The sequence below is a fragment of the Polyodon spathula genome, chromosome 16 (genome assembly GCF_017654505.1).
Source record: "Polyodon spathula isolate WHYD16114869_AA chromosome 16, ASM1765450v1, whole genome shotgun sequence".
NCBI classification, from domain to species: Eukaryota; Metazoa; Chordata; class Actinopteri; order Acipenseriformes; family Polyodontidae; genus Polyodon; species Polyodon spathula.
Window position 1 is genome coordinate 34,387,963 of NC_054549.1, and position 26,519 is coordinate 34,414,481.

Genomic DNA, 26,519 nt, shown 5'->3' on the forward strand with positions numbered 1-26,519 from the left:
AAGGGGCTTACAGATGGATGCCCTGCTATTGTAACAAGGTTTGCTTTGTCATATTCTTAGTGCTGCTTTTATTTCCAGCTAATATGCAACCAGCTGCATTAACATCCTTTTCTGATTAAAACCAAACCAGATCATTTTTGTGGCCCTTTCCATAGTCTGAGTTGCCACTCAGCACCCTTGTGTGTAGAGCTTGTGTAGTATATGTACTGAATACATATGATACCCACTGATACCCCACATGAAGTTAACTTTGTGTAAACCTTTCCAATCAGATAATTTCAGTCCAAAATCAAACTATTGTATACAGTATCTAAGCTCAGCAATGGAGCGTCAATGTGATTCAAGCAATTTGAAAGAAACAGTATTGAATTACATTTTTTTTATATACATGTAGTAGTTATAATCATTTTGTTTTGGGAGGGAAGAGGATCAAGGTAAAAAGGAAACCACCACCAGTGCACAAGTGAAGGACTGTGTTGGTGTGTGCTGGTGTGTGTGTGTGTGCTTGCAGCCTTCTGGATTCTTAAAAGATAAATGATAGATGGATCACCTGGTGCTCTATCCAGTGGGGACTGTTATCAGATCTATGCTAAGTTTGACTTGGCAAGACATGGCAAGAGTAAAGGAGGTATTTAATGATTTAGTGTTGGGGAGTAGACTGCCTTCAACCTACAAGCAGTTATTATATGAAAAGGTGCAAGGCTGCGTTCCTATTGTAGGTTCACACTGTTACAGCTCATGCTCAACTGCTCAGGTCAGGAAAAGGTCACAACAATTGACATGCTGCTTTCGGGTGGTTCAAAAAAATCTTTTCATACTGTAAACCGTGACGGCTGGTTAATCATTAGGTCTTACCACATCTGGTGGTTTTACTGTCATACCATAGCTGAATGTTGCCTCATCATTTTTCAGATTGCTCACAGTGGGGTTCATTGTGTTACAGATATATAATACGATGAGACCTTGGACTGATCATGGCTTTAAAAGGTGTCTATTGCACCTTCTTTTTATAACAGTTTAGTATAGCTATCTGTGGACTTTGCCTTCTGTAGCTTCCTGGTGCTGACAGTTGTATCATTTTAGTTTTTGATGTGATAGCTGGGTTACAAGCACATTTTTATTACACAGTATAGTATATCCACCTGAAAAAAAGGAACTTGTTATCTGAGTACATTGATATTGTCCAAGCACCCCAAAAATCAAACCCAAAAACCACATGAATCTTTTTTATAGTTTTATTTTTATATAAAGCACACTGACAATGGAAGTTGATCATATGCATACGACTAGCATATTATCTGGTCTAGCTTTATAATCCCGGGCCTGTTTAAATACAGCAATATTGCAGCAAGCCCATTTCATTCTCTGTGGCTGTGTGGTTGGATTACACACATGGATAGCCTGTGAGTACATTTGTATGACAGTAAATCTTAATGGTTTATAGTTAACCAAAGGAAGAACAGTAATGTTATACCTTAGGGTTCTAGCAACTGTCAGGGCTCTGTTTTAATTGAGCAGTTTTTCAATTCCACTGTATAATGTACATTAGTCCCTCTTCAATTGCTTCCTTATGGGGAGCTCCCCATAAGTCATTCAATCTTCTATTTGGAGAAGTCTAACAAATCTTAATTTACTGAAACAAAAAATATTTCCAATATCAATGTAAGCTGTATGTAAAAACAACAGCTCAGTTTAAGCGTAATATTTCATGACACACACATGCAGATCATTCACGTCATTGTCTGTTAGGGGGAACTTTGAAAAAATATTTTTACCATCTAAATATGGCAATATCTAGATTGCAAAGTTCAAAAACTGTACAGTATTCTATGATATGTGCACATAAAATCAAGCAGTCCTTTCCACTCAATGCCACTCAATGCAATAGCTATTTAGGGATGTTTTATTCATACAATATTCATTATTTTGAACAAAAAAACCAGCTTCCCTTGGTTTCAGTATGCTGTAACCAGCATTGCCCAAGTCAGATTAATACACATACAGTACTGTGGAGGCTGTAATATTATACAAAAGCATAAACCCATAACACACCATTTATATATAGGAAGCACACAGTAGAGTCTGCTGTATACTAAGTACTGTAGCTGTATTCATTATTTGTATAACAAAGTCTGAATTGAAAGTAGGGTGAAATAGAATAATTCTGCAGGTGCATGTTTTTTGTTTTGTTTTGTTTTGTTTTTTACAGAGCATGTGGCTTTAAAATCCAACTGTTTTTTTTCAGATTTAGTATCTTCTGTTTGTATTTCTGGAATTAGTAGAGATTCGGTTCTGGCACACGAGACTGCACACTGCAGTCTTCTAACCTCGTGTTGTTAAAGTCTTTATTAGCACTGCTTAGCAGGGGATGAAGGTGGAAGGAAGATCAGCTGCAAGAGCTTTCAAGTATGAAGGGAGTTGGCACAAGAATTGAAACACAGATCTTAGTAGGCAAGCTTTAAGGACAGAGACCTGAGAGTGCAATTAAGGCATTTGTAGAAGAGATGTTGGATAGTGTGTTGCATATAAATAGGAAGTTAGCTGTAGAGTGACCTGTATCACATCATTCATAGGGAATCAGATGTAAACTTTTCAACAACAGCTGGATAATAAGGTTTGAACCACAGCTGGAAAAAAAAACAAACACCAAATCAGTCGGCTAACAGTAATAACATGTAAAACTAAATGCACAAGGGATTGTTTTTAGTAGAGAATATAAAGTTAATTAATTGTATTAATTTTTGACAGCCTTCTTAAAAAAAAGTCCCCATATGCAAATAATTAATAAAGTACTCTTCGGTACTGTCAAAGATACAGCACTGCGTTCCAATGATATATGCATTCTGTAGGAAGTGGGAGGAGGAGGAGGCTACAGCTTCTACTGGACATATAGCCTCCCTCAAACCAAACCATTTAAAAGCTGCATCGATCAACTCATTTCAGTAGGTTTCCTCGTAAATGCTAAATTGATACTACACCCATACATAACATATCCAGGGCAGCAGTGATTGTGAGGCATGTAATGTCTTTAAGCTACCCCTCAAGAGACTAATAGAGTATGTGTATTTAAGCAATGCTGTGGACAGAGGCAGATTGGTTTTGCTTTTCACAAGTAGAGTAATTAGCTGGTGCGTTTTTCCAGCAGTCAGGACCTTTCGTTGTTTTTATTTAAGCTTTTTATACCACAATAGTGACTCAAATCTTCCAATTCCCAGTCTCTATTGAACACAATTTATCACTTTTTTTGTTGCGTTATCTACAAAATGATTTTTCAGTATGAATGCTGTATATTTGAAAAGATTAATGGACCCCTCTGAGTAAGGAAGCTATATACTGAGTAAGGAAACTATAGGGGTGATGTAAGGATATGCGCAAAGTGATTTGCTGCCGTAAATCGTGTTTACCAGCCATAAAGTCTGATTTTACCGGTCTCTACAAATGTGGTGTTTGTAAAGAATGGTATTCACCTGGCATTCTGCACCCACTATCAAACTTGCACTTTGTCTCCATCATCAATCCATTACAATTATATTGAAATGTATTCAAATGAAGAAAACAGCATGGAATTGGGCTAGATCTGAATACTAAGCGGGCGCAAACATTAAATAATGTGATGTAAGGATTTTGCCTTGCACTTAGACAATTGCTGACCCTCTAAAAACTTTGCATCTCTTCTTACAAGGTGCAGACCATTGTAGAGGCAAGTAACTAAGAGCTGTATAAAAGCACGCACCTGCAGAGACCTGTCATTGGCTTCAGGGTGGCTTCTGTGGTACACTTCCTGATGCGGCGACATTTGGCTTTTGTTGAATAGAGGCAGTTATTGTCTCACTCTGCAGGCCATAATAGCTGAATTGAGGGATGCGCTAGACCCCCCCCCCCCCCCCCCCCCGTCAATCTAGGGGCTGCTATCCCTGCACATGTGAACGTCTGTGTTCTCTGCACTACTTAGCCTCTGGTTCCTTTCAGACCACAGTTGGAATGTCTGGAGGGATAGCCCAATTCACCTTTTCCAGGGTGCTAAGCACATTTCTGGATGTCATGCTGAAAAGGGCAGGCCAATGCATATGATTTCCTAAGGATACTCACATAACTGCCGTTGGCTGAGGCTTTTCCAAACAATTCAATTTCATGCTGAGTGACCTCAGCCACAAGGACTCTCAGCTCCTTCTCAGAAAACTTTTCTTTTTTTCTGAGCTCCAAGAGGACTTTGCTGCCCTTCATCTAACATATTTTTTTTTGCTTTGTATTTTCATGCTCCACAAATATCATACAGCGACTCCTGCTCTCTGTACTCCTAACTTTGCAAGTGCAGCCTCTAAATAGGCGATGCGCTCATTGAGACCCTCATTATCTTAATTGCGGATCACTGTTTGTGTGTGTTGAGTAATTATCATTGCTCTTAAGCATACATAGGACACAGTGCTATTTCAGTTTTGCATCCACAATTATTTGCACTGTGCCTATACTTACATCAGAACGGAAGAACATGGTACAGGAATAAACCACCAATTACTGTATATTTCATAATACTGTGTGTGCGTTTTTGGCTGTAGCCTCAGTCAACCAAATATACATTGCAACTGCAGACAGCTTATGCATGGCACTAGAATTAACCAGTTCAACTCAATAGAATTACAAAAGCATTTGGTTATAGTCCATGTTTGGTTGTGGTATTGAACAAGGTAATTACAGACTTTATTTTATACAGAAGGGTTTTCTCTGAAAGTTGTCTTTTCTGGTGGCCCAGTTTCTCGTGTAATGTACAGTTTAATGTGCGTCATTGGGATGAGGTTACACCTGACCTCTGAAACGGAAATCTGACACTGGCACCACAGCTGCATGACACGTGAAATGTTTGTGTTGCACTGGCCTGTGTTGAAAAACACAAATCAAGCGTAACACAATAGCAATGTTGAAACAAAAAAACCAAAAAACATGTATATTAACTTTAAACCCTATGTGTATTTGGTATTAAACCTCATTTGTAATGCTATTGGTTATCTAGCATATTTTGTAAACTGGTAACTTGTTTATTTTGCTTTATTGCATTTATTTTAAATGTTGTAACTACTTTGACTGACAAAGATTCTTGAAGTGAGTATGTGGTACAGTAATTTCCAAGTAAAAGGATAATTAACAGTGGATGTTCTACATGTTATTATGTGTTTGCTATTAATAACAGCAGGCTATAGCAAGCTAGCTTCTTTATGTAACATATAATTAAGGCATTTTTAGAAACCTTCTGAACTGCTTTAAGATGACATGCAGCTTTTCAGTGTTTGTATGTGATAAAATGTGAGCCATTGTATAATTAATAAGCATTTAAATGTTGGAAGAACAGCTAGTTTTGTCCATGGTTTGCAGTATCTGTTTTTTTTTTTTTGTGTCATTCAGGCATGATCTCTTGTAATCACATTTCTTTGGTTCTATTTATTCAGTCACTGCTGTCCAAGGAGTTCCAGTTTTTTGCCCTTCTACTGGAGCTCCTTTAAAAAATGAAGTAGCATCAGTCAACCCCATTTTATGACAGTGTAATTAATGTGGAGAGAGAGAGAGAGAGAGAGAGAGAGAGAGAGAGAGAGAGAGAGAGAGAGAGAGAGAGAGAGAGAGAGAGTCATCATTGAGCTCCTTAATCTTAAAGACACTTTTAATGTAACAGAGGAGACATCATGACTGTGAATCCCCAGTACTGTTACTTGCCTGTACAAGTATTAGAAATAATGACCGAAAGAGTAATTGACACTGACCCTTGTTTCAGATTGAAATACATTGTACTTATAATACTGTAGCATGATTTAGATTGTAAGACGTGTATTGTAGAAATGTGTCAAAACTTCTGTTGTATGCTGAGTGTTTTAATGTACCAGTACTTTAATTAATGCTTTTGTGTTACCAAAGTAGAACATGTTTATTTTTAAATGGCATTTACTGTGTAAGTTTCTTAAGTTTCTTTTTTTTCTTAAGAGAAAATTCACATTGCTATTTTGTTTGCCTGAGTAGAGTGATTTCCATGGGGACAGCAAAGACATATTTAATAATATGAAAATGCATTTAACTTGTGAGCACTGTGGATGAAAAACAGTACATTCTCATTTTAGGTTTGTTTATTATGACATGTAGGGGAAAAAATGTAATTATTTTTTTAAATAGTAATGTAAAAATGATATACTTTTCTAAGTAGGATGGATTGGAAAATGTTAACTTACAGTTATCCCTCACTGATTTTTCATAGATTTTTTCCTTTTCTCCATCCAAATATACTGGAGCGATCTCGGTTAACTCAGGCAGGCACATCACACAGGGCAAGGCAATCCACACACAGACGGAGGGTGGGCACAAACCCGGGACCTCTCCATTAAAGCATAGCGCCGATACCGCTGTACAAAAGAGCCGGTGCTTAGCAAGGATCGTATATCAGGCTTATTTCTTTGCATATGATTATGTCACCTTCCACCCATGCTGCTGCCTTCCCCTGTGCACACTACAGTACATTATATGTGGTTCAGTCCTGTTCCTGTTTTTCAATGTTCCTGTCTCAAAAAGGAGAGGCATTAAGACAAATAAGCAACAAGATATGACAAAAATATATGAATCATATGTTTAAAATAATAGTTAACATTGCAGTAGAAGGAGGATTAACATGATATTGGATTCTGATAGCATTGCAACCTCCCTTTGCTTTTGCTTGAAGAAGCTTAGGAAGGAAAGACTGGCAAGTCATATTGTATGTCACAGCCCTGTAGCCTCTATTTCAAAATGATTCAGTCTTAATATTTACAGTAAACATATTTACATATGCTCACAGTATGTTCTTTGACAGGTCTGTAGACACACATGTGTGGCAGTGAATGAGAAATATCAAGTTGCACTACACTGACAACACTGCTTTTCATTTCAAGTTGAATCAGGTGGTAATAATTTTAAAAAAAAGTTAAAGAGCCAGTACTGTGTTGTAATCCTGTAGTCTTCGTTTGGTTCTCTCCATGGGTGATTATTATTGTATTTGCGTCTAACAGTCTGTGTGTAACAACCGTAACCCAGACAACGCGCTGAAGTGTTGATTTGGCAGGAAAAGGTCGATATCGTGTATCATCGCACTTACCATTTCCATGGAGACCATTTTGGATTTAATGTCTGTATGAACCCCCCCCCCCAACTCAAAAGGCAGTAATTTGATTGTGTATACACATTACACCAAGGCGTGGAAGTTATGAGAATAATAAATAATTTAGAAGGGCATGTCTTCTAATATGTGATTGACTGAAATGTTGCCTATATTATGTTGTCTATAAAAAGTGATCATCGACATTACTTTTATAACACATAGTAATGAATGGACGTTCCAAAGCACGTTATGGAATTGACAGTTCTATTAAGCCAGGGACACTGCCCTATGTGATCAATAGCAACGCGATTTTTCAGATGCGTCAGGCAGTGTGTTATGCTTTGCGATGCGATTTTACAGGATTGGGCAATTGATTTCAATCGGCTCGCAAAGTTTAAACATGTTTAATATTTTGCGATGCAATTCCCTCGCATCGTGCAGCGTGTCATACCACTCGCAAGTCTCAAAGTCAGCAACCAGTGAGTTCAACGCATTCAGTCACATGACTGGAGACAGCCACACTTGTATTCTCTCTCTGTTAATATACACACACACAAGGTATTCCATTGGTTTGTATATGATGTATACTGTGATGTTAACTATTAGACATAATGTTTACAGTACTTAAAAATTGGTGCTATAACCATGATATATTTATTATTAATAGTGTTTTAATTAAATTATACCAAATAACGTTTTTATTTACATGTTTTCATTATGAGCATTTGTTCGACACAGTATGTTCCCTATGTTGTAAATAAAAACGTGATTAGGTGTCATTTACTTAAAACACTATTAATATTAAATGAATCATGGTTGTAGCAGCATTTTGTAATTATTTTGTCTAACAGTTAAAAAGTGCAATGCTTATGGGGCTGTCAGGGCTTGTTTTCAAATATCGGCACAGACATTGTATACAAACCAATGGAATACCTTGTGTGTAGGTAAATATGTTTGCTTGCATGTATGCTCTGTGTGTATTTCTAGAGAGAGAGAATATATGCACGTCTGAAGTCATATGTGGGTTTCAGGATCACCTTGTAGATAGTATTGTCATTGACTTGCCTTATTGCCACCCCACTTTAATGCATCCAGGGTAGGCCAAAAATCCAAAAATAAATCACGAATTGTGCGCCTCTTCCTGCGATTTCAATTGGGCAGTATGTGATGCCCGCTCTCAGGGGTGTTTTTTGTGACATGACCTCCGCCAGAGAGATGTGACGATGACATCAAGCAGTGGGTCCCTGGCTTTATTGCATGACAAAAATCTCATCCTCTGATTGGCTGTCTGCTGTACACTCAATATATCTTTAATATACATCTTTCAATCAAGACCATTTATTTACCTATTCTAACCGGAAACTAGATATTCATTTCATATATACATTTTGTATACAATTCACATACTGTGGGGTTTATGATGTACAGCTGCCTAAACAGAAGTTTAAACAAAGTAACCCTGCTGGTTTAGTTTTCTGTAGTATGAATTCACATCTAAGTGGACAAATAATCTAAGAACATTGAATTGCTCAGTGGTTCAGTGATTCAGTAGATTAAATTACAGTGCTGTCACACTTAAGGTTTTCACTGTAATCAGATAAGTCAGTTGCCGCTAAATATAACAGTAATTGCTGAAAAAAAAGCACTTCTTAACTTTGCATTGTGTTCTTATAGTGTATCTGTTTTAGTGAGCATGTACTTTACATCATGTTGTACTGTACAGAAATTAGCACACCAACAGTTTATATGGCAACCATGAAAATCTGTACATTTTGTATTGCAGTATCTAGGTGGCATTAATCATCACAGTACCAGTTTAAATGTCACAAACCTATGTGTCCATCTGTACATATATCTATACCGGTATAGCTTTTCTTATTGAATTACATAGGTGACTATTTGTAGGCATTCATGGTTTGCTGGTTTCTCAAAAGTATTATCTGGTTTCCATGGTAATTTATTTTTATGTTTCAGGAAAAGTAATTAAATCTCCTTTCTGAATTCTAAAAGAGTGGTTAGCATTTTTCCATGGATTTGCCGACCAGACTCAAAGTAGTTTCTAAAACTGTAGTTTTATATATATATATCAACAAAATTACATTTTTGTATTTGTGCATTTTGTTGCTGTAAAAGAATAACTGTTCTGCAAACATTGCTGAGGGTACTGTATGGACATCATGTCAGTTGACCTATTTAATGACATGTGTTCAGGGAGTTTTAGCAAGATCTAAATAGATATTTGCTCTTTTTAACCCTTTCAGTCCTGGTGGGACCTTGTGACCCTGCCTTGTCTTAGTAATGTTAATATATGCCGTTGGAAATCACATTGGAACTTCACGGGACTCCTAGGTCCCAGTCTGAGGTAGCGTATAAATATATGTGTGCTCAGTAAAGGAGTTTATTCAGCTTGACAAAAATAATTTAGCAATGAAAAGGGTTAAAGCCGTTGTGTCTTGTAGCTGACTTCATTATTAGTGGAGTGTCCTGGGTTTACTACAGAATTAATGAGGATATTCTTTGCTGCAATGTATGGCCTCTGGGTCAGCAGATCGGGGTGATTAATGAGGCAATAGGAAAAGAGGTTGGCTTAGTTGCAGCCTGTACAGTTTCACTATAGTTGTGTAACACAGGAGTAAGTTCAAGTGATGAGTTACTGTGGATTCAACGGTATAGAGAAAAGGTTTAGAAATGCTCTCCCATTTACCATATTGCATTTACTTTTTTCTAGCAGAAACTAAACTTGACTTCACAGTATGTAGGAATAAAGAACTAGAGGTTTGTATTTATAAAGCTTCAGCACAAAGGTAAATTAATTCAATAGTTCTAATGCAACCCATATAATTGTGAATTGTTCATATTAACTTTTGAGAAAATCTCTGAGAAGCGTGTAAGGATAGGTATAGTATACTGAGAGTTGTACATTTGGCCCTAAAGGAGATGTTGTGGTTGTTGTCAATACCAATAATTTTACTTGTATATAATTAATGTCTTTGACACTTAGATAAATAGTTATTGCTCGAGGGGGGGGGGGGGTGTTATTCTGCTGCCTGTGGTGTGGTGGTGTGATTAAACATTTAATTGCTGCAGATGAAACATTTTGAATAGAGATACTTAATGAAAACTCTCACAACCCGATTAATACAAATAAGGCCATTTGTAAACAAACCAACCCAGTGTTCCTTGAGTTCAGATGGCTTCCTGGGTTCCGAGCATAAAGCAGTGGCATGTATAGTGCCTTTCATTTTCTGAAATGTTTTATTCAGTATCATTTTCTAAACAGGTTTTTAGTTGCTTTTTCCCCTGCTTAAGATGCCCCAAAACATACAAGTAAGTGATAGTGCTCAAGTGTTTGGTATTTATTAAACGTGCTACCTTTTAATCGTCCCACTCCTCAAAAACATGTTATACAGGAAATGCACTACCTGTTCATATGTCCTGTATACTGTACTGAACTTGACCTCTTCTGGAGAATGTTTAGTAACGGTGCCCCATAGTAAGGTCACAGTGTATTAAGTGCATTCAATGTGTTTTAGAGAGTAATTGCTGGCTCTGGGCTTCAGAATGCTCTTGACATTTTTTCGAATTGAATGAATTTATTAGAATAACTAAAGTGATGATGGGAACCTGCCTTGGTAATGCCTTGGTAAACCTGTATAGGCATAACTGGCCAGTGATCAGAAGGGGCACTTACTCAGAGAGAACAGCTGAAACAACAACCACATGCAATCCTGTTTATATGGAAACTATAGAAATAGCATGCATGTAGAATCTTATTTACCCAGCTGCTGGCAAAATATTATGAGCCATAAAACATACTTTGAGTATATGAGCTTTAAAATATGAATTTGTTGCTGCTGCCAACAGTTTGCCCTGGTTAATGCTGAGCCGGATATTTGAATTTCTATATACTACTGCCAGCTGAAGCAGCACTTTTCATCATACATTATTGTATTGGTGTCTTCATCGTAATTGATTACAAACTGTGAATTCAAAACAAGATGTAACTGCTAAACCTTGCATTCATTGAAATATCCCTCGAAAGCTATCCTGATCCTCGTAGCACATGGTGCTGTATCTCAATCCTCTTGGGGTTTATCTGGACCTCAATGAAAAGAATATATGATTGAATATTGGGTTTGACCAATGCATACCCTCTGCAATGGGAGTATAGCGAAGGCACCCGTGTCTACTGGCCATATATTTACACAGGCTTATACATATATATTCATATTATGAATATATTATACTGATATATTGAAGCGTTTTATACATCTCCAACACTATAGCAATATATTCCTAAATGGAATGTCTTTTCTTTTATTCCTGAAGGAATAATAGTCTGCTATTAGTATTTTGTTTATGGTACATTTGTCTTCTTGACACCAGTAATGCTGCCTGTATTCAGTGCTGCTTTCTTAAATGACTGACGATCATAATAGCTGTGGGTATTGCATTATCTTACTGGTATAATCAGTAAAAAGTTGGCTTACATGGGGGAGGGTTCTAACCAAAGCTGTTTTAAAGAAACAAACCGATGATGTTTAAACGATAAGCTCTGTACCTTAGTTGCATACAATTAGGGTTTTTAAATGTGGCGGATCCATATTAAATTGCTTGGTTTGGTACTGGTTTTTAAATTGGTTTATTTTTTTTTTACTGCAAAGACTTTTTAGTAAAATTGCATTATTGTAAACTATATTAAATATGTACGTGTAGTAAATCCTAATAAATGCCATTTTTATAAGACAATACATTAATTCGGTACTGTTACCCGTTGTACACATGTTTTCTGTACCCTTTACTTTTGCCATGGGTCTAAGTGAGCTTGAAGCCACACTGATCTGCTGCCAAGTCAGAACTATTATTCATACAGTATGGCACAGCGCTGTCGAGTGAATTTAGTAGACAGGTCACGGATCAACCTGCTCTAGTTGCCCAGCATGTATTATTATTATTATATTATTATTTTTTAGGACTGTGTATTGAACACGCGGATGGTTTTTGATATACTGCCTTGATGTTGAGGTCACCGCTTAAACCATTTATATTTGGTTAATCAGATAGTCAAGATCCTTAACACTCAATGAAGTTAATATTTGAAGAAGTTGCAGCTTTTGCAGGTTGCAGGTTTTAATGTTTGCTGCCAATTGTGTATTTGAGTCCTGAAACTGTAGAAAACAAAATCAGCTCATATATTCTAAAAGGTCATTGAAAAGTCACGCTTCAAACGTTGTCACATACACAAAATCTAACAGCAGTGAGAAAACTGCTTGCAACAATTCAATGGAAATGGATCAGGGATCAAAGTTGTGAACTTTACTAAAGTGGAAGTCCACAAATCTATTAGGTGTGAAAAAAAAAAAAAAAACATTATTGCATCACAGCAAGTCCGATGGCAAATCCTAAATCACTCTTCGTTTTGTTTTACAGGCTTGCTCAACAACCCGCTGGATTTAGAAAAAAGAAAAGATGTCTACGGGGAAAACTTTATACCTCCAAAGAAGCCAAAAACTTTCTTACAGTTAGTCTGGGAAGCACTGCAGGATGTGACCCTTATTATCTTAGAACTCGCAGCCATTATATCCTTGGGACTCTCTTTTTATCAACCTCCAGGAGCGGGGATTGAATGTGAGTACAGCTTTTTTGGTTCATTTCCAGGTTTGTAATTGCATTTTACAATTGCATTGCAAAAGAACATGAACAGTGAATATACTGCAGACAAGATGCTACACAGGGATTGCCAGATGTTATATTGCTACTGCAAATAAATAACTAGGCTGTTATAAGCAATGTCTAAGTTTTTTGAGCATTAATAAATGAATGAGTGCTTTAACCCTCTCTAAACCACACTATGTCTCACTGGTTACTAAGGAATGGATTACCAACCATTTTTGGAGTGTTGAAATTAGTTTTAATCTTTTGTCATATACATGTCCTTAAGAGAAAAAACACCAAACGATGGATGAGCATTGGCTTTAGAATCCATAGAGCCAAGAAAACCCACAAGGGGGAAAAAATAGCCTGTTCAATGGCTCCATCCATCAGGGTTATTATCATAATCAGTATGATGGCATTGCAGTGCCTAGACAAGCAGAAATGATGATTGCCTGTAACTGGCTCCTGATTACAATGTATTACTTGGTGCCAGTTTTAACAAATCATTAAAAACAATGTGCACTGAGAGAGAAACAGGTTATAATCCAATTACAGTAACATCTTACTTCTGACCAACTCAATGTAAAAGACCAGCTCACTCTTGAAATAGGAGACAATCTGAAGATCATCCTCTATTAGTACCAGCTTTTCCACGTTCCCTTTTCCCTTTGGTGGGTGAATATATTGAGGATAAAACCCTATCCTAATAAGTGTAAGATTATATTCGAACACATACTTGTTAATGTAATATAAGCGTTTCAACCACAGTTCTCAATGGCATTTGTTTTATAATGGTCTCCCTACATTCATTAAAACACATTACAGTACACGTTGTCATCTGTGAACTCTGTCATTAGACCAGGCAATGTATTTTGAGCAATTTAAGACATCACAGAAACCTTTTAAAAAGGTAATTTCTGCACCTTGAGTTAATGAACTGTGCACCAGATATCATTAAAAAAATAACCTTTAGGTCTCAGCCATATATCAAATCCCATATAGTGTAAAATTTGCAATAAGGGAGACAGCCATTAAGCATGGATATATGAAATGCTGAGTAAGTAATGTCAATCATTGTAACAACTGAGAATTCAATTACATGGCATACTGCAAATGCTCGTTCGTGTTTTGATATTTGAGAGAGTGTAATGGGTGAAAGGTGTAATGAAATGGATGTGTCATAGCCAGTGTAATTAACATGTTTAAAAACATTACTTTAGTGGAAACATTGTTTTTTCCTAATACATTTTAAAAAGCAAATCTGCACAGCTGCATTTAACTTGTGATTTTCTGAATATAATCAATATAAAAATACAAATATATCACACTTATCCTTTACCAGTATTTACAACAGGTTACTCATTTTCAGAAACATCTTTTCTAAACATCTTAGTGCATAATCAGCATTACTGCAATGTTCAATACAGCAAAATCACCTTTGCTGATTATTCAAAAGTGTTCTGTAAAAACAGTGTGACTTTTCATTTTTATTAAGTGAGCAAGCTAGGAGTTCATATTGCATAATGAACTCACATACCTGATGCCTTAAGCAATACATCTTCCATACTAGCCACTGCAGAGCGATTCCTAATAACAAGGGCGATTCATTCAAGAATGTGTTCATTACAGTGAATTTGTACTTTCAAAAGATGATAATGAGAATATCTGAGGCACTTAAAGCAAGCATGAACTATAGCACAGATTGTATTATTTACATGTGTGTGTGTGTGCAGTGTGAATTATTATCAATACTATTCAGTTTTCATTACATTCTCTGCTGATATGGTTTAAAGTCAGTCTTCCTGGCACTATTCTTGTAACAAAGTACTGCATGTAACAAGTATGGGTTGAGTCACATCATAGCACATCGAATCTCATTACATTGCATTCTGAATGCAATCCATGCAAGCAAAACAGAAAGCCTTGTTTGATCTTACGTGTTACTGCTTACGAATGCATCTTTCACTGTTGCATTTTGAAATCGAGGCATGCACGTTACTTGAATGTATTCACGCAACTCTGCTTACAGGATATTTTACAGAAAATTAAGAGCAGAGGAAACAGATACATGCTGCTGATTGGTTGTGGACTCTTCCTGTTTTGTTTGCAGCCTGTTGACATAACTGATGTATTCTAAACCTTACCTCAACCGGGGAGTCTTGTAGAAGAAACTAATTATGTTTCCATTACCAAAATGTCAAATGCCTAGAGAGCTGTGTTTACAAGCTGCTATGATAAATGTCATCAGTTATATAACTGCTGGCGCTGGAAATTCAGTACCACGGACAGCAAATATCCATTTTGTGATCAGAAATCCCCAAAAAGTGACAAAACAGTAAAGATGCGTTGCATTTTATTTTTAATTTTATTACCAAACATCTAATCTTTTGTATATATTTCGGGGACATTTGCTTGGATACAGTCCCTCATTCTGAACAAACAATAAACTGTTTAACAAGAGCATTCTTAATATTTCCCTACACGGATGGAAAACTTATACTGGCGAGACCATTAAAGCATTACAGTTTTCAATAAAGCATTACAGTTTTTGCAGGTGTAAACTGTAAAAATGTTACTGGAGGGTCTTATAAGTGAAATACAAAACCATTGTTTGAAATAAAGAAAGACAATGAGATGCTAGAAAAAAATACACTGGGATTGAGGCAGTGACAGCTCTCTTATTGGAATGCTTTCAGGCTGGGTGGAAAATGATTGTCAAATCTGCTGTTAAAATCCATGACAGGTTCCTATCCTAAGGGCATGATTACTAACCACTTGCTTTGCAGAAAATTGGCAAACTATTTGTTTTTAAAGCTGTCTGTCTCTCTCTATTATATCATTTTAGAAAAGCAATAACTAGTCACATGTTGGAGAGGAGAACAGTTTGCATATTGGTTAAAATGTTCAGGTACTATGAATGTGAAATGTACTGCAGTGGAAGACCTGTGCATGGCAAAGCATAAGGAATCAGGGCAAAAGCATGACCCTTTCATAAGGCTGCATGAGCAGTGATTAAAATATTCTGAATAGACTGAAGGTATTACCAAGGATCTTTCATTTATTACAGCTGACAAGGCAGCAAGGATACATACATAGTGAGATATTAATTTAAATGACTTGCTCATCAGCGGATTTAAATTGAAGTGCCACTGTTTACGACCCCTACAGTGTGTGGAAAAGTAATCGTACATACAGTACATCTGTGTTTCTGGAAGCTTCTGCAGGGACTGATTTGTCAGTGCTGAATAAAACCAGGCAACACTTCCTCAGGGAGCAGATCAGACTGCAGGACTTAGAGTGTACGAAATTTATTGACAAAATAGATTTCTGTATGAATTGCTTGGATGCATTGCTTTCTGTAATAAACTTTTATGTAGAAGGATATTGATTTGTGTTGGAACCCTTTCTATAATTTATCCCAGGAAATTGCTCTTTTTGGTTCTGAGAATCTGTAAATAATACTAATTTAAAAAAAAAATGATAGAAATAGCTGTCCCTATCTGACAGAATCGGACCTTACTCATTATTTATTTTGAGATTTTCTAAACAATGGACAATGGAGGGTTATTAGGAATCTAAATATACATCTGGCAGTCTGTGCTTCTATCTGATTGTTATTTAAAGAAACTTCAGACAGAATTGGCCTAATTACTTACATTGTTTTTGTATTAATAAAATATACTCTACTATTCAGGTGAGAACAGGAATAAAGTAAATTATTGTTAGGATAAAACAATGCTCATAAAATTAAAAATATTAGTCAAATACAGTATTTAGATCTTTTGTCTAAGATTTGATACTGGAACAAGGCCAAAATATAGAGAATACCAGATCTTGGGAATTATAGTATCTACTGTATCTACTGACATTGCGAAGATGCATTGTGAACCCAAATTAACTCTGCTGTTCATAACATTATGAATGCACCAAAACAAACTACCTTGAGTGAACAAGCTAGATGTAAAAGTGCCCTTTGTGCTTCTAATGAGCTTACTAACTGGTGTCCACTGTTCTTCACAGTGTGCGGTGCTGCTTCAGGTGGAGTGGAGGATGAGGGGGAATCCCAAGCCGGCTGGATCGAAGGCGCTGCTATTTTACTATCTGTAGCCTGTGTTGTAATTGTTACTGCCTTTAATGACTGGAGCAAGGAGAAGCAGTTTAGAGGCTTGCAAAGCCGCATTGAACAGGAACAGAAATTCTCTGTGGTCCGGGCTGGCACAGTCATTCAGATTCTGGTTGCAGATATTGTCATCGGGGACATTGCACAAGTAAAATATGGTATGGCTCTCAGAATAATACTGACAGTTACATGCTATAGACACATCTGCCTATCAATGTTATACACCATTTTTTTTTAAATTCTTATTTACCCCAGTTCATTATTTTGGCTTTATACACTGTATACTTAAAGGTTATATTATAAGCTGCTTTTTTTAAACAGGTGACCTACTTCCTGCAGATGGGATTTTGATACAGGGAAATGACCTGAAGATTGATGAAAGTTCATTAACTGGAGAATCAGACCATGTGAGCAAAGCTCCAGACAAGGACCCCATGCTTCTTTCTGGTGACTACCATGACTACGACTATGATAATAATAATAATAATAATAATAATAATAATAATAATAATAATAATAATAATACGTGTCTTTCTTTGACTTTAACCCTTTCATGCCTGGTGTCCTCATGTGGTTATGGTGCCGTTTTTCAACGCCGTTTGAGTTCTGTACAAATTTTATAACAAGCTGAGTAATGAAACACTGCTGGCTAGTTTCACAGACCCTGATAAGCACTGATCTTGGACTAACTCATGTTACTTTAGGTAAGGTAGTCCAAGATTCGTTCTAATCGGAGTCTTTGAAACAGGTGTTACAACTTGTTTAACACTTTCATGCATGGCAACCTCATATGGGGACGGATAAAAATATATATATTTTAGCCTTTATATTGGCACATGTGGAATATGCAAATGCCTGATGACCTGCTATGAAAAATATATTTATTATGTGTCCAAAACTCTAGCTATTTTCAATATTTTATGTATGAAAGGGTTAAAAAGTCAAACACACACTTGATCACGTAAGATTATGTTTTTCCTGTTTTAGTTTCTCTGTGTTTTGACAGTTTTGACTGTTTAAGTCTCCTTGTATGCCATGAAGCTGAATATTAAAAATATAGCAGTGATGATCTTTTGCTAGTTAACCAATGAGGTGCTGAATTAATTGAAATGCTACCAGTTGAATCACAACAATCTGATATTTCTCAACAAGAGAAAAGAGTTCTTAATTATAAATTGCATTTTAATAAAATCGGAATCGTCTTGCCTTAGACATATATTTTCTTTTACAGTCATTACTGTTGAAATGCTTTGCAGTTGTTATCTGGATAGAAGCAATCCATTCCCTAATTTGCCCTGCATAAAAAAAGCTCCTATTTGTCTTGGTAATGAGTAAAACATTAATATTTAAAACAGTGCAATCCCAAATACATACATACTATTTTTTCTTGAGTTAATATAATAGAGGAAACACCTGCAGTCATTAAAATTCGGTTGGATACAAGATAGATATTCAGCACACCTTTTTAGTTATAATTCTTGGAGTTTTTGAAAATCAAATATTGGATAGATACAGATAACCAGAAGACCTGTGTTTCATACCCTCTTTTAACTGAGGGAAGAAGTGCAGGTCAAGTTAATGCTCTTAAAATGAGCTAGACATGTGGGAAGGGACAGCACAATGCACCATCCTCGTTATTCTGTACTATGAACGACTTATGTGATATAATTGGAATCACTTGAAGCTGTGTTGGTTTGGGGTTTCTTGTGCTATTTATATCACTGGAGTGTTACCTACACCATATTCCATTATAAACCATTATAGATCTTGCACTTTTACAGTGCATAGTTTAATTAAAACAGCACTGTAGCGATCAGCACCAATCTGGTGTAGCCATCCAGCCCTTGCTTTTGGCCTCAATCAGCACATTTGTGCCCAGAAGCAACAGGGTTATACACATGTGGTTGCCGTCATTACATTACAGTAGAAGACACTATTGTTTCTGCAGCTTTGCAGGGTGGGTGACGAAGCTGTATCTAGGGATCACATCAGCCATTACTTCAGAACTGTTTTAGGTGAATTGATATAGAGGCGTAAGAAGTCTCTATATCAATGGATTGAGGGACAATGAGATTCCCTGAGGATAATTTAAGCTTGATTGAAGCATTCCCGCTTTCCCTACCTAATAATAAATTGTTGGCTGTTTTAGATTGATGAAGCATGAACACTCTTGTAGTGATCTTCAGAAGTAAGAACATAGGACAGCATTTTTGTAAGATGTCAGATTTTCCCCACAAAGGCTGCTGCACAATTATTATTATTATTATTATTATTATTATTATTATTATAATAATAATAATAATAATAATAATAATAATAATAATAATAATAATAATAATGCAGTATTAATTTACATTTATTTTTTAGTAAAAGGAAATGTTTCTTAAAGTATTTGACACATATATAATATTGAAGGCAGCAGCACTGAGACTCTCCTAAAAGGTCAGTTATTTTTATAATAACAGCCTCATGATACAGGATCTGGCCCCTCTGACCGTTACACCGGTTCCTCTTTGCAAAATGAAACCGATTCTTACAGCTCTGTGACCTTTCCAACTAATGTCTTCATTATTGTGCCACACTGCATCATACACATTCCGAGTATAGGTTTAGTTTTCTCGTGTGGTGCCAACAACACTATAAGGTTAGCTGCCGCTAAGGAGCAGCTTGTTCCACTAATTTCAGCATACAGCTGTTAGCTGGTGGCAATGCCATTTTTACATATTACCAATGACTTGAGTTGGAGTTTTGATGTGTATTTCTATTAAATAATACTCATAAAGACAAATATTCCTAAATATTCCTACTTTGCTTTTAGTCCTACTTTGCTTAAATACAAAAAATACTCCAACTCTTATTTCCTCAGTTTAAGTGGCAGAATGAAATCAATCAATCTGTAATAACCATTGGATCAACGTGGAATGAGACCAACATTCCCCACGAGGTGTGGATTATTTAGTCAGGGTGGAGTTATAGACAAATTGCGGTGTTGTGTATTTCAGGTACCCACGTGATGGAGGGTTCAGGGAGGATGGTGGTCACTGCAGTGGGGGTCAACTCTCAGACTGGCATCATCTTCACACTGCTGGGGGCCAGTGCAGAGGAGGAGGAGAAGAAAGAGAAGAAAGGTAAGAAAGGTACCCCCACATCAAAGACCATGGACACTGAAATGCTCCTGCAGTCCTACGAGACACCATGTACCTAATTCATGTGGAGGTCTGCATTCAAAACTGACTACGTCCAAAATATTGCATTGTTTTTTGCTTTTTTTCAGAATTGGTGATTATTAAAACATCAAAATGTAGAGAGTATGATATTATAGTCACTGTTAACTTCATACCAGAACAATCTGCAGTGTGTTTAATTTGTCAGTTTAGTTATTTTGCAGACTGAAAAGTGGAAGCCTGATTAATGTTGTGTCTTTCATGTGTACCTTTTAAGCTTCATTTTGTCCAAATGCTTGACATGTGCTGGCAGGCTGAAAAGGTGTCAGCTTGGGTTTGAACCCAGAACACACACAAGTTAAAGTCTATAACACTATATAGCATTTAATATGTACAAAAACAATGTTGTAAGTGACACCGGTAGCACTTTTCTTTAAGGATACATTTAAAAGGAGGTTAAAAGGGCTTGATTATTTTCCATTATAAACAAAGGAAGTAATTTAACAACTTTTTTTTTTTTTTAATAATAGTTTATTTCTTAATAGATCCTTAAACTATAGTTTAAAGTAAACTGATTTGAGATATTTTCAGAGAACATCTACAGTAGGTATATCTTTTTATTTTCTGAAAATTGTAATACAGGTGAGACAATTGAGGATGGATACCAGCCATCAGGTAGAGTATTGGTCATGCCTCATCTAACCTAGCTGTGAACAGGAGGATTCTAACTGCAAATCTACAGCTGGCTTGAGCAGCTTATCCCTAACCTAACCAAAACTACCCCGTAAAACATAATCCTCCTGCCCTCCTCTTTCCCCTCTGATCCAGCTGCAGGTCATAGTGGCTTTAAAAGAAGAGCTTGATAATTACATCTTTTTAAGTATTGGGAACATATCCATGTTTCCGCAAGTACTGTTTGTGAGCTTTGCCTAAGCCTTCTATATAATAACAATTCCAATAACATTTAAAAAAAAAAAAAGGTTTAAATAATTACAGCATTACATGCAATGTCTGTCATATTAAACTTTGCAATCATCCACACTGGCATTGGAAGCTTTCTTTCCTTTGTCCTCCTTGATCTCAGTCATGTCATGTTAATCAGTGGCTCTTATCCACAAGTAGTATTTATAGACATGTGGTTCTCATACAGGTGTTTTAACATGGGGAAGTACTGTGCATCTATCAGGCTTCTTATACTGTAATTTTAATTATATAACATGCACATTTCTTATAACCTGTCAGCCTTTCAGCCTTGATTAACATACATCCCTTGTATACTATGGAAACAATATCATCGTATACGATATAGATTACTGTTAGCTGAAAATACAGTGCACCTTGTGTGTGTGTGTGTGTGTGTGTGTGTGTGTGTGTGTGTGTGTGTGTGTGTGTGTGTGTGTGTGTGTGTGTGTATATATATATATATATATATATATATATATATATATATATATATATATATTATATACCAGATATATACAAATATATATTGTGTTACAAGTATAATTAACTTTTTCCCACATTATACGACATTATAATGCCATAAAAAATATACATCTATTGTACATAATAAGTACTTTCTCTAAAGGTGGTCGATTCAATAGAAGTTATGGTCAAACTGACATCTAAAAACCATATGTATATATGTTTGGGTTCTATATATATTTCTATAGATGGCTTATATATATTTATATCTATATCTGGTATGCCAATATATATTGTTAGGGGGGGGACCTCTGAAGATATTATACCTATTATTATTGATTCTTGCCTAATGTGTCATTAATGTAATCATTGTTTGGTCTATATTTTAAGATTTTAATTTAATCCATGCTGTATGTGATCAATCTTTTCTGTTGCATTTTTAATGTTATGACTGAAGAAGCTTTGTGTTCATTACAGTATAAAAGAATGAACTAATCATGGCAATTATGTTAATTAATTTTCTTAACCATGTTATTTTTGTTCTCTGTTATCCTTCTTTTTTATTCATTATTATTTGCTAGACTCCTCACATCAGTCCTCCCACCCCATCTCAACTATAGCTACAGATGGTGCAGCAGGTGCAAGTGCCACTGGTAATACCAGCTTGGTCAATGGTACGTTGAAAACACCTATCTTGTTTTTAAATGATGGGCATCTCCTTTTCCAACTGTCTTGACCTTCCTCTGTCAATGGCTGTACAGCTGTTCAACATGCTTGTCATTAGATTATAAGAATGAAAAAAGAGAAATTAGGAATGTGACAATAATCGCCACTAGAAATTGAATATAAATTAATTCAATTTGTTTGTACATTAACAGAGCAGGCTGTACAGTAGTTATCTGGAATGTACTGTACGATTCGATTGAATAAGTAAATATATAGCTTTTTTATCTACCTTTTTTGTGGTGGTGGTGGTTGTGGTGGTGGTGGTGTGTTTAATGATGGTAAACTGCAAACCAGGATGTATTTTTTCAATGAGAACCTAAGAAGGTGGATAATGTAGACAAGTGAATATATATTCCCTGGTGTAGATGATTAAGGAAGACCAACCCAGGTTTATAATTCATTAAGAAGCTGTAAGCATACCTAATTGTGAGTATCAATTTCTAAGGGTCTTATTAATCATATGTTTTTAGCAATTTCCAAATCTACGAAATATCTAATTGTTCAGCGATATTTCATGAATAACAATTTGAGTCCGCCACAGTCGCTAAAAAATAGAAAGTTGATGAAACCCTACAGAATTATGAAGAAGAAAGAGCTGATAGGAGGTTCGCTGTGATAAGTAGCTTGAAGGACCAAGGTTCAAGGCTTCTAGTAAAATGAAGAGATACTGTACTGTAAGTTTAGGAGTGTCATAGTAGTTATTTTGCAGAATAGCAAACATTATTACGTCAGTACTGTGTGGTTACGTTAGCACTGGAATGAATATCAATGGTCTTTCAATCGGAAATGTGTTTAAATACTCATTAGAAAATAATCATTATTTATTTGCCAACTCTAGCCATTCAGATTTTTTTTGCCATTCATTTACATTTAAATTGAAACCAAAGAAGGGAATGTAAAAACAACTTCAGTTGTGGCTATCCACTAAAGCAGAAATGTTTGGACACTGCTAGCGTTTAAAAAAAAACAAACAACCCCCCCCCCCGAAAAAAAACCACAATATATTATTTTTGCACTGCTTTAGCGTGGTGAACCTCTGCATTCGAAGGTCATGCATTTGCATCCCAGAACCGCTAGTCACCTTGGTAACAACCAAAGCTCTGCCTGCTACCGTTGACAGCAGATTTCTGTAACTGGATCAGATTTTATTCTCCATGGTGAAGAAACAAGTGTTATTTCCCATGCAAACCCTTTCAGCTCTGCATTCCCCTGCTCGTACTGGAAATGCAAGAGCATTTGTTGTTAATGGTGCATAGAGCACAAACTAAGAGAAATTAGTGACTGTGATTAGATAGGACAACAATGGTTCATTAAAAGCCCTTCCCAATGAAGACCCTGCATATATTTTAAAGAACGTAATGGGGTTTTTTTGTGTGTGTGCCAAGCATGTGCATTTGTGGGTCAGTCCACTGTAACAGAGACATGCATGTGTCTGTTGTATTGTGCTTGTGTTCCCTTCCCTCTCACACCTTGATGTCCTATGAAATATCTTATGAATGTATCACTGATGTTTGAGAATCCGTATTATTGTTAACACACAGCCAATGTGAGTATGTCCTGAAATTGACACAGTACATTAAACCCAATTAAAAACATGTTGCTAATAAGAAAACATATTTCCTAAAATATCTGTAAGAATAAGTGCAAAGCTGGTCACAGAGTACAAAACTCTGAATAGTCTATGTACAATATTATCGGAATATAATGGTTATGTATTCAAAGGAGTGTAAATGATATTATTCTGCTGTTTATAGCATGTCTCATACAATAGTTTCAATGGTCGAATGCTAAATAGTCCAGTTCTGGGGTGTATTATATATGATATCATTACATAGTTTAAGCAATAATGTTACTTATCAATAAGCTTATGAAAATTTTAATTTAAGTAGAAGAGATATCGACCCAGAGTTTTGTATTACATTAATTCAATGTGTATTTAGCAAAGCCATCTTAGTAACTGTAGTCTGGATGTGACTAACGCTGCCAGTAATTCTCAGTAAGGCTATTATATTTATAACCCCTGTTCTGTGAAAACAGATGCCTTAGCTTCGGTTTCAGTTCTTCAGTAAATGAAAAGCTGAGAGGCTGCATTTGTGTAAAAGGACAAGGACCAAAACCTTAATCATGTAGGCAGGTTTAGTTCAGGTTTACATAAATCCTATTGAGCATATGCCATCTTATGTATGTATGTATGTTTAATGTTATTGAGCAATTCTTGAAAATTATTGTCCCATAACAATGTTTCTGTGTCTTTCCTTTTAAATTCACTGTAATGTCTTTGTGAAAAACAACAACAAAAAAAAAAGTTTATTGTCTGCTTTTTATTATTTTTGTTCTGTCTGTCGTATGTCTTCATCATAGGTAAAATACAGGATGGGAATATGGAGAACAACCTGAATAAAGGTAACCTGCTTTCTTATACACTGGGTTGTGGATGCGCCTTTTCTGCTGTGGTTGAAAAGCGATTGTACCTGACAGCGTGGTTTTCTTAAAGCCAGCTCTTGTTTCTGAATGTATTTCCTTTTTTAAGCCTTACATTTTAATTTGTATAAAATCTTTGGGATTAATATTTCTTTTTTCTCCTTTCTCTTCCATCTGTTTACAGTACATAACAACTCTAACATCATTGCTTTCTATATTTGTTATTCAGAGGAAGGATGGAGTAAGACTGTCAGAGCAGTCTGAGCCATTCCAGTTTTACTGTGAAGCTAATTAGTAACACGATAAAACTGGAGTCAGAGTTTTTCCTTTCTAAAGTGGGACTAATCGTGCTCACAGCAAAGCCTTAAGAGTCCCAAACCACTTTACAATTGGCCGTCTTATCTCCCTCCCTGCACAGTGTCGGGTTTTTACAATACTGTATTGATGTAATACTGTAGTACATTGAAAACACTTATCTGAGAGCATCGTTATCTGACTATATTAACTGAAAAACAATAAAATGTTAATCTTAAATTTAGGTAGCGTATATGGTATACATGCTGCTTTCAGTCTTAGAATATTCATAGTTTTAAATAAACCTCTTTTTTAAATGAAGCATTTCTGTAAACCAATATGCAAACATGTGTCAAGGGGTTTGCCATTAACAGCTCTTTAATACTTTCCTACGTATTTGAGCCGATCATATCCATCCAATGATTGGCGATGTATGACCACAGTCTGATTTAATATTGAATCCCTAGTTTCAGATTTGCTTTGCATTTCTAGTGGAATGTTTGGTTTCAGAGGACTGCTCAGTGCGCAGCTGCTTTTCATTATTGGTTGTCTTTGCTCAGAAAAGTACCATACCTACACTGAATAAATGCCACACCTGCATTAAATAAGTAAAGGTGAAGCGTTCTGTCAGCATAGAGGAGAGCGATGTACATCTCCCATTACCACAATATTGTGTCACCCCTATGGATAAAACCATGTTAATGAAGAGAATACAAACCATGTATGCTTTTATATATATTTAATGAAAGAACATGTTGATAGGAAAATACCACAAAGACACAAAGATCCATTTTCATAAACTGGATAATTAAAGTAAAAAGGAGGTAACATCACAAAAGCTGTTCCGTTTGATGGTTGTAGCTAAGAAAAAAAACCGTGCAGCCGCCATGGAGATGCAGCCTCTGAAGAGTGCCGAGGGAGGTGTTGGAGTTGAGAAGAAGAAGAAGCCTCATATGCACAAGAAAGAAAAGTCTGTTCTTCAGGGCAAACTGACCAAGTTAGCTGTTCAGATTGGCAAAGCAGGTGAGTTTGAGATCAGTTCAATGTTATGGAAACTCCTGTAAACTATAACAATGTGGCTGCCATGTTTTGGTCACTTTTTGACCAATAACCTTGTGATATAAATTTTATGTTCAACACTATATTCAATGATTCTCTAGGTCGTCTGTTAAAGTAGCCAACAACAGTACAGAACTGATCATATCTTTTCAGTTTAAATAGGAGCCCACATTTGATACATAGCAGTATTTTATGATTAGCTCGGTCACATTTGATAATTGGAATCTTACAATAAAAATGTGTTTTCAATTGTAAGGATTTTACCCTTAAACTTTTCACCCTGGGAGCCTTCTATGGCTGGTCTTGTTTGTATTTGTCTTTTTACTGTAGTTCAAATGGGCATCTCACTAATCAGTAAACAAGAAAATGTGTGTGGTACTGTAGCTTTAAATGTATTTATTGGTGAAAAGTTTTAATAGCAATACTAGGATTTTAAAAAGCTTATCCTAATTTCGGACCTGGTCTGTTCACCTTGTATTGCAGAACAAAATACAAAGGAACTTTTCAAAGTGGTGGCTGAAATTGATTTACACAATAATGCTAGACC

The 26,519-nt window shown here is 36.1% G+C and overlaps 1 protein-coding gene across 12 annotated transcripts in view; it reads left to right on the forward strand.

The window, feature by feature from the left end:
* LOC121328796 (plasma membrane calcium-transporting ATPase 2-like) overlaps positions 1-26,519 on the forward strand; it is a 145,261-nt gene that overhangs the window by 86,229 nt on the left and 32,513 nt on the right. For 7 of the 12 annotated variants that reach the window (XM_041273854.1, XM_041273861.1, XM_041273862.1 and 4 more), the window contains 8 exons: positions 12,539-12,736; positions 16,784-17,041; positions 17,205-17,330; positions 19,886-20,011; positions 20,690-20,722; positions 22,054-22,146; positions 24,560-24,601; positions 25,775-25,936. In XM_041273854.1, the coding sequence (XP_041129788.1) occupies positions 12,539-12,736; positions 16,784-17,041; positions 17,205-17,330; positions 19,886-20,011; positions 20,690-20,722; positions 22,054-22,146; positions 24,560-24,601; positions 25,775-25,936 (1,038 nt within the window). The remainder of the gene's footprint in view (positions 1-12,538; positions 12,737-16,783; positions 17,042-17,204; positions 17,331-19,885; positions 20,012-20,689; positions 20,723-22,053; positions 22,147-24,559; positions 24,602-25,774; positions 25,937-26,519) is intronic. The other 5 variants (XM_041273864.1, XM_041273860.1, XM_041273865.1 and 2 more) reach the window with 3 other exon arrangements.